The sequence below is a fragment of the Taudactylus pleione genome, unplaced genomic scaffold (genome assembly GCF_031769625.1).
Source record: "Taudactylus pleione unplaced genomic scaffold, aTauple2 ptg000089l, whole genome shotgun sequence".
Lineage (NCBI taxonomy): Eukaryota > Metazoa > Chordata > Amphibia > Anura > Myobatrachidae > Taudactylus > Taudactylus pleione.
Genome location: NW_028284491.1, coordinates 7,662,302 through 7,671,510, shown reverse-complemented (window position 1 = coordinate 7,671,510; position 9,209 = coordinate 7,662,302). Strand labels below are relative to the sequence as shown.

The following is a 9,209-nucleotide window of genomic DNA, read 5'->3' as shown; positions in this document are numbered from 1 at the left end:
CACATATATACGAGTACTGTAGAATCATTCGGTGCAAATCAGGGATGCAGTTTATTTTCGTACAATACATAATACATCCACTCATTTTGCTTCTAATAATTATAGAAGACATCATCATTGTTTTATTACAAAATGTCAGCTACTAATAAAAGTGTCGCAGCTTTGAAAATATAGGTGGGTGATTGTTTTATTTTCAATCAAAGAGGGAGAAACAATGTCACCAAGCTAGCATCATAGGCAGTAATGACAGCGTCTATATTAGTGACTACACCCATTACAAGTATAAAAAGGTCCAAACCATTTTCAGAGCTACAGGAAAAGCTTCTTGAAAATTAGAAAGAAGACTCCACTGTACACCTTTTGTGAGAAGATCCATCATGTCTCATCACTCCATCCACGCATCTACTGGGCACAAGCACTTCAGCTCCTGTTCTGTGGCTTTACCTAAACATTTTGCTTCACACGGCATCTTCTCACACTCTACAAATCATGGAGGACATGGTCACAAGGCCCAGCATTGCTTTAGCAGTAAGAGTGCCCACAATATGGGAACAAAGGGACATAAGATATCATCGGGAAGTTTTCATGGAAAAAGCGGACACGGGTCTGGATTTGGTATTGGTGGCACCAGTCATGGTTTTGGACTATCTGGTTGTGGAGGAATCACCTCTGTTACTGTCAACCAGGGTCTCCTGGCTCCTCTCAATTTGGAGGTAGACCCAAACATTCAGAGAGTGAGGACTGAGGAGAAGAATCAGATCAAAGGTCTCAACAACAAGTTTGCCTCTTTTATCGACAAGGTAAGAAAGATTCCAGGAAAACTTGCCCATTATGTTGATAAAAAAAAAGTATACATCCCAGAATAACTATACTATCTTATTTTGATAAACAAACTGAATATGGCCAATAGTATGGTATATATAGAGCTAACAAAATGGCAGGCATTACTTTTTTGAGATCACAGTTTTAAAAGGCCATAATGCAGCCATTTTGAATTCTACACTTGTCATTCTAGCAAATAGAAATTTTTTTAATAAATCAGAGTAACGACGATCTTTGGTTTGACAAAAACAATATGGGGTAAAGACTGATAAAGTTTGCAAAACGATTACAGGTCAAAAATGTGAAGCTTTTAGTTGCCGTATTGCAATTTCTACAGTCCGAAGAGTCAAAGCCAAACACACATATTAATAAATTGCCACTTAAACCTAGTGCATGAAACATGATATGTATTTATAAACTTAGGTTATTGGAACAGAATAAACACATACCGCCAACATCATATTATTACTCCTGCTCTTCTAACTTTTTAACTTTGAACAGGTGAGGTATCTGGAACAACAAAATAAAATGCTGGAGACCAAGTGGTCTCTTCTACAGGACCAGAAAACAGCCAGGTGTCAGATAGAACCTCTGTTTGAGGCTTTTATCAGCAACCTCAGGAGACAGCTGGAGAATCTGGAGAGTGAGAGGGCTCATCTGGATGCAGAACGGAACAGCATGGAGGGAACTGTAGAAGAGCTAAGAAGAAGGTACTGTTATATTTCCTGTGTGCATTTATATATATTCCCTTTTGTGTTTCTAGCCAAAGATTGACTTCAGAGTCGCAGTACTGTTTTATCGGTGATATGTCCAACCTCAGCTGTAATCTTGTCCTACTACTGTATATATTTTCTAGCATCTGTTACAAGATTATAGCAGATTACTCTACACACACTTTTTTTTCTTAGCTCTGATGACATAACCAAACATAAATATCACTTTTATTTCACATTTTAGTGTTGCCAGAAAATAGTTAATTGGTTGCACCACGAATTTGTATCAATTATTTAAGCTTATTTAACACAGCTTCTGGTCCTTAAATCCTTTTTGCGCAGTTATAGTGCAAGCCTCCTGGCGTAACTTAGATGTTCCGCCATGGGTTGCGATTTCCTAAATTAAGCATCTTGTTTGCATCGTGTCCGAGTACAAAGTGGAATATTGTGTACTAGGCAGTTGTGATTAGTATTTTTTGTTGCAAAGGACAAAAATATAAAGTGGTAGATTAAGCACAATGATTCCTAGTGTGACACATGGCGCAGCTCACATATCGTACCTCTGTCTTTTGTCTTTTTACCCAGGTGAGCGTCTGAGTCATACACATCAGCTGCATGTACTGCCAGTGACTATATCCAGGGTACCTGTGCAATGTCATTTTGTCACATTAGCGATACGACTAAGACACATACTTTGTGAAAAAGACAGTGACGGGAAACATGGTGTGGTTTAGTCACTAAGTCTGTGATATGATAAATGGGGCTATTTGGCGCGATTTAAGGATAGGTGTATGTGGACCTATCTATATACATCAACAATTGTAGATCCATCAATGGTGTGTTAGCATAGCATAGATAGTACTCTAAATGGTGATGTTCACTTTCAGTACTGAAAGGATTATCTGCAAACACTGGATAGACCAAATAATGCAGCCTGCTCCATCAAAAGTCATTCCAACCAAATGTTGCCTTGAGTACTGAGAGTGCAGTCCTCAGTGATCTATAGTTCTCTAAATCGAGGACCCACTAAGATCACCTGTCAGTGATTGCAACAAGGCAACCTGTAGTGGCTGCACTGCACTCATTGGTTAGTGCAATCGCTAAGAGTCCTCATAAGATCTTTAACATTAAATGTAATGTAAACCTGTATCTACATCGTAGCAAGCTATTGTTCACTGCTATCGACTATTTTATAAGAAGCTAAAAATTGAGATTAATATTACTTTTGTGATATTGTATTGTGACAAAAGGTATAAAACCCACTATTATTATGAAATAAAAAACAACCAACTCCGTCCTGTGACGTAAAAGAAGTATATATATATATATATATATATATATATATTTATATAATGCATATTCTTTCCATATATTTGTCCAATAAACCTGAACATGTGTTGCTCCAAAGGTATGAAGATGAAGTCAACAGACGTACAGCTGCAGAAAATGAATTTGTTACTCTGAAGAGGGTAAGTGATTAAAAGCCCAAGAAAGGTGTTTATGCCACGTTAAAGTGTGACGGCACATTAAACATATTTTTCTATAGGACGTTGATGCAGCTTTCTTGAACAAAGCTGAACTTCAGGCAAAGGCCGACTCCCTGGCTGATGAGATCAACTTCTTAAGGGCTCTGTATGATGCGGTAAATATATGATGATTTACATGAAAAATAAACATATCCACAAAACTTTCACTTTACTAATTTAATTTTTAATACATTAGACTGTACTTAGTTATTATGTTACTTTTTGTTACTGCGCAGGAGATCAGTCAGCTCCAGGCCCAGATCTCAGACACCTCGGTGGTTGTGTCCATGGATAACAGCAGAGACCTAGACATGGACAGCATCATCTCTGAGGTCAGAGCTCAGTATGAGGACATCGCTAACAGGAGCAGAGCTGAGGCTGAGGCCATGTACCAGTCAAGGGTGAGGCAGACACACATGGAGTATTGAGAAAACTAGTAACCCTGCTCCACAATTGGAGTGTTGGAAGAAGGGTGTGTAGCTCAAGACTCTGCTGGCTACACCGGCAAACTCAGTATTTCATAGTTTTAAAATATATTTTGTTGCCACCTGCAGTTTGAGGACCTACGCATGGAAGCCGGAAGAAACGGGAACAATCTGCAGAGCAGCAAAAATGAAATTGCAGAACTCAATCGGAAAATACAAAAACTTAAAGGAGAGGTTGAGTGTGCCAAATCCCAGGTATATAACTAGCAGTCATTGATCCTTTGTATACTTAGCTTTATGTGGATGAACTAGACAGGCCATGATACATTGCTGATGAATGGGTTTGTGCCCCGGGTATAGTATTCATCTTGTATCTATAGAGCTTTAACATATACAGTGTTTGAAAATATTGTTCAATTACAGTGATTTAAGAAGTTAAACAACAGGAATATAATATTAATAATAATAAGTGGTAATTGATGATAGTTTGTATGCATACGCCTCTTTCTATGGCACCACCATGTGTATACAGCATCTAACAATATTATCAAAAACACAGTAAGTACAATGAAAGCAAAAACATTAGGAATGAAGACCCTGTCCCAAAAAACATACAATCCAATAGGATTAATGGGGTAAGGATGCAACCGTCAGTGTAACCAACAAAACGGTCACAGCAGCACCTCAATTGTAAGATCTATTTTTATGTTAGATATACATAAAAAAAACACTAAACACTTATTAACTTATTAACACTTAAATACTGTATACCTAACAATAAATGAGACCATTTACCCCTCCCCCCCTCTCTGCCCAGGGTTCAATTATGTTGCTACAAGTAAATGTCGACACTGAGAGCTTCCTGGTGCTTATAATAAGGCATTGCACAGTGTTTATACATAGAACCTAGAAAAAGGTCTGTTAATTATCTATAGGAAAACGAACCACAAATAAACCATAATCACACAAAAATGTATATACCAGAAAAATAAATTTTTATTTTTTTTTAAATGAAAGCGGGCTGCACTGGAAGCGGCTATAAATGAGGCAGAGGAACGTGGAGAAGCGGCTGTCCAAGATGCCAAGAACAAACTGGCTGAGCTGGAGGCTGCTCTACAGAAGGCCAAGCAGGACATGGCTCGTCAGCTGCGAGATTACCAGGAACTGATGAACGTCAAACTGGCTCTGGACATTGAGATCGCTACATATAAGAAGATGCTGGAGGGAGAAGAGTGCAGGTGAGTGTTCTGTAAAATTAGATCTACACTCCAAACCCTTTGTTTCAGTTGTAGAAATCATAACTACAAAATGCATGATGGCAAAGATGTGGGAAACAGTATGAGGAATATAATTTTATGTAGTAGAAACGTACTTACATAAGGTTAGTTTATACCATTAATAACTACTGTACATAATAATAATACTGTAGATATGAATATATATGTAGGCTGCCCTCCTACCTCTCTGATTGTTCTTTCTCTGTCTCTTCTCGTGATCACTTCTCCCACTCTTCCATCTCTTTCTATTCTCCCTTTGCATAATGGCCCGTACACAAGGGATAATCAGACAACGATCAGTTATCGTCTGATCATCCTGCATGTGCTGGATGTTCAATATCGAACATCCAGCAACATGAACCAACCCCAAACATTGTAATGCCCTGCGATCAATGATCGCGGGTCCCTATAGTAAACAGGCTAACCTGGTCGATATCAACCAGGATGGCCTGCATGCACGGGTGATGGTCGATATTGATATCGACCATTCGTGCCCGCTTTTCGACCATCGTTTGGTCATTAGAGGGGGTTAAAAAAAAGGACGATATAAACTATCGAACAATAAACGATATTGTTATTGTGTATATCGTCCTTTTTATCTGACCGTGTGTATGCAGTTATGCACCATTACAGTACATGAGCTCATCAGCTCTTCCGGCCTCCAATATCATCTCTTTACTGATGATACTCAGACCTACCGCTCACTTCTTGTTATGTTTGCACTGTTTCTCTTTGTATACTTTGTAAGGCGCCGTGGACCCCTTCTGGCACTATATAAGAAATTAATATTAATAATAGCTACACCGAATTTTAAGACTTATTAATAGGTAAATAATACATATGGCTTGCTGCTTTAAAGAGTTGACATATGAACATGTGTACTGTCATTCTACTGTGATATACAGTAAATGTACAGATTTACAGTAATACACCTATCCTTTGGGGAAGGATAATGAAATGACTGAAAGTCAGGACCGTAACTAGGGTGGTGCGACATGTACCATGGCACAGGGCACCGCAGGGCAGGGGGCACTGTTTAGCGACACCTGTCAATTTTAGTTTATAATCATCCACACTTGTAGATTCCTCTTCTTTATCCTGGCATCTCCTGGTTGTCCCTACATCCTCTATGGCTGACTCCCCCTTCATCTGGACACCTCCCCAAGCACCTTCAGTCACATCCTCCTTTATTTAACACACACATTTCAAAATACTGTCATAATTATTATGTATCATCACTGCAGCCATTGGATTCACACTGTACGATGTGACAACTGGATAACAGTGGTACAAAGGGATCGGTACTTCCTAATCATCGTAGGGGACAAATCATATTTGTCATGTCCCTTCCCCATGAGGCCACACACCCATTTTTCGGACACGTGTCTTAAGTCGCTATTTGAAAAATGGTGGGCACCAGGGCTCTATCTAGCCCAGGGCACCAAAAAGAATAGTTACGGCTCTGCTGACAGTCTCCTATAGGAGACTCCCACATGTCCCAGCTTTCCAGTGTAGTCCCACTTTTTCCACATATTTCTTATTTTACACTACCTGAGACACCACAGGCACACTAATAAACAGGATTAGTTGGGGTTGGTCAGGTGTAGTTCATAGTCTGGTCACACAGGTTTTTCCTAGTTGCCTGTTTTGCAAGAAGAGCTTCTCCTAGGGGCCTCACGGACTCCTGAAGTAGATGAGTGGATGCTGGAAGCTGCACAATAAACATATTTAAGCATTTAAATAAATAAGATCTATCTTACAGACTTTTAACTATGCCATGAAAGTTATTAAGTGTATTATTTGCTCAGTGATGAATATTTAATATTAGGCACATTGTAGGAACATACAAGGGAGAAGCTGGGATCCGGTCAGAGTGTTGACAGTCGGAATGTTGACAGCAGAATGTCAACATGTTCTGAATGTTGACAGTCCAAATGTCGACGTGTACTTTAGGTCAACATTCAGAAATGTCGACATAGTTAAAATGTCAACTTGATCATAATGCACGCATATACAGCATATTTTTTACTATTTAAATGAGTAAAAAAATATAACAAAATGCAATATAAACTGTTAAATCTATAGCTAAATCAAACAAACAATTCAAATAGTGACTTTGTATTTTTTTCAGGCTCGCTGCAGAGGGTCCCGTTAATATTTGTGAGTATATTAACAATGATGTTGATTTTTGTGCACATTTTGTTTCTAACCATTATACGTAGAGCAGTGTGAGGGTGTAAAGATTTAATCCTTGCTCATACTGTAAAAATGTAATTCTGAATTCAATTTATTTGCACAGGTTATGTTTTTTCTTGTTAATTATGATTACAAATATTATCTTATCCAAAATAAATACACAGTTTTACTGACTTTATTAAGTTTGCTTAACTAAATTGTCCAAACCATCTTTATCAGCTGTCCTGCACTCCAGCACTGGGGGAAAACACCATTCAGGAGGAATGTCCCAGAGTACAGGTAGCCACCATCATCATACGGGGGGATTCAGCTCCGGCAGCCATATCTCCGTAGGCAAGCATCACTCCAGCCATGGATATCACTGTTAAAGCGGAAGCATATATGGAGATGATGAGCTACTATAGTCACAATATGTCCACCATCTGAGTAAGCTGTAATATATATGTAACAAGCTACATTCCTATGTAAAGTCTATATTTGCTTTAGTACTACAAGCTTGCCTATCTAGCATATTCTATCTGTACCATATGCCACTTTAATAAACTGCAATGCAAGGACTGATGTTTCTTGGAATTCCAGTAATTATTCAAAAGTGTATATTTCTAAATCTACAATATTGTTTACTGACACCACTTACTCAGAACACCAAATACTAAAGAAATCTCAGTATAACTACTTCCCAATAAATTGGTGACATTCTCATGAATTGTGGTTACATTTAAGCATATTGAACTATTTTATTATTATAAATTTATTAAAAACAATTATTAGAAATAATTATTTGTATTATTTAAATGTAACCTGAATTTACAAGAATTAAGTTGCCTCCAGATTCTCCTGAGTGCCTGAATTGTCTATTTCTTCACAACCTCCCAATTCTGTATTGTAAATATCCAAAACCCATTGTTGCTGTACTTGTCATTACCCATACAGGTTTTCAAATCGTTTGTTTTTAGTGCTTGCTCCTAATAATTGCTCATGGCATTCTAAAGTCACCGCTATTGGAGAAAAAAAACCTTTGTTCTGCACTTTTCCTTATTATTAATCAGCCTGTGAATCCCCATTATATGTGTGTACATACAATGTAACCCCCCCTTTAACACCCTACCCCCCGGGACATTCTGTACATTACCCTACCCACCAATCCTAAATATATGAGAGTGGATCCAAAAATCGGTTTCAATACACTTCTCCCATCGATGGTCCAACCTCTTGATTCCATTCAGGAAAAAATCTGGTGATTGGTCCTCAAACCAGTCCTGTACAGCAGTCATAACATCGACACAAAAGTGTTCCCATGAATGTGTTTCTTGAGCTTGAGTGTGAATTTCAGTAGGCGTCATCTTCTTCATTTCCAGATATATAATGACGACTCGGATTTCAGTTTACTCCATTTTTCTATATTCTCCATTTTTCAACTTTTAGTAATGTTCCATTTATTATTTAATATCTGCTAACATAAAAGAAGAATTGTGCTGTCATACATACAGAAAATCAATACGGGGTGACAGGACTACTATGTCAGGACACAGACTTTTGGATCGACCCTTGTATATATTTCACACACACCAAGCAAAGATGCTGCAGCTCTTGATGGAGGCAGACATCCCCAGAAGCAATGCTAGTGCCAGTGTTAATGAAGCAGAGAAAACTAGTGCTGTCCCATTTCCACACACAGTCAATTTACAGTATTTTGAAAGTATAAAAATATAACAGGTAGAAAACATATATCAATTGTGTGCAAATTCAGGTAAAAATATTTCAAATATAAAATTCCATAGACAACACATTTTCAAAAAACTGTCTGCAAAGTTGTCAAGTGATGATTAATAGGAAACATTAATTTTCAGTAATTTTGACCACCTCATAGTTCACAATATTGTTCACTAATATTGTCCAAAGGCTGGCTGACTAAACTAAGCAACAGAGCAGCGGCATAAACACACGGCACTTTAAAAGACTATAGCACATCTATGAAACATTGAGGCAGATGTATGAAGCTCTGGAAAGTGATAAAGTGGAGAGTGATAAATGACCAGTCACTCAGCTCCTGTCATGTTACACGCAGTGTTTGAAAAATGACAGTTGGGAGATGATTGGTTGGTCGTTTATCACTCTCCACTTTATCACTTCCCAGAGCTTCGTACTGTACATCTGGCCCATTGCCACACAGCAGTGGCAGACAGGATGGCAGTTTAATAAACTATACGACCCCATAGAAACCAGTAATGTTTTCATTAATCAAGAATT

General features: G+C 38.2%; 1 protein-coding gene across 1 annotated transcript; it reads left to right on the top strand.

Annotated features, from left to right (window-relative positions):
- Nucleotides 1-325: 325 nt before the first annotated feature.
- On the top strand, nt 326-7,509 carry LOC148527330 (keratin, type II cytoskeletal cochleal-like). Its single transcript, XM_088469259.1, has 9 exons — nt 326-800; nt 1,324-1,532; nt 2,944-3,004; nt 3,082-3,177; nt 3,298-3,462; nt 3,616-3,741; nt 4,504-4,724; nt 6,895-6,923; nt 7,179-7,509. The coding sequence occupies exons 1-9, from the start codon at nt 378-380 to the stop codon at nt 7,325-7,327; spliced, it is 1,479 nt and encodes a 492-aa protein (XP_088325385.1). The 5' UTR covers nt 326-377; the 3' UTR covers nt 7,328-7,509.
- The last annotated feature ends 1,700 nt before the right edge of the window (nt 7,510-9,209 follow it).

What these genes read in the sequence shown, in the direction of transcription:
- LOC148527330 (XM_088469259.1), top strand. Translation starts at nt 378, where the DNA reads ATGTCTCATCACTCCATCCACGCATCTACTGGGCACAAGCACTTCAGC. An exon ending in TTGCCTCTTTTATCGACAAG is followed by an intron (nt 801 to 1,323) that starts GTAAGAAAGATT and finishes AACTTTGAACAG; the next exon opens with GTGAGGTATCTGGAACAACA. An exon ending in AATTTGTTACTCTGAAGAGG is followed by an intron (nt 3,005 to 3,081) that starts GTAAGTGATTAA and finishes ATTTTTCTATAG; the next exon opens with GACGTTGATGCAGCTTTCTT.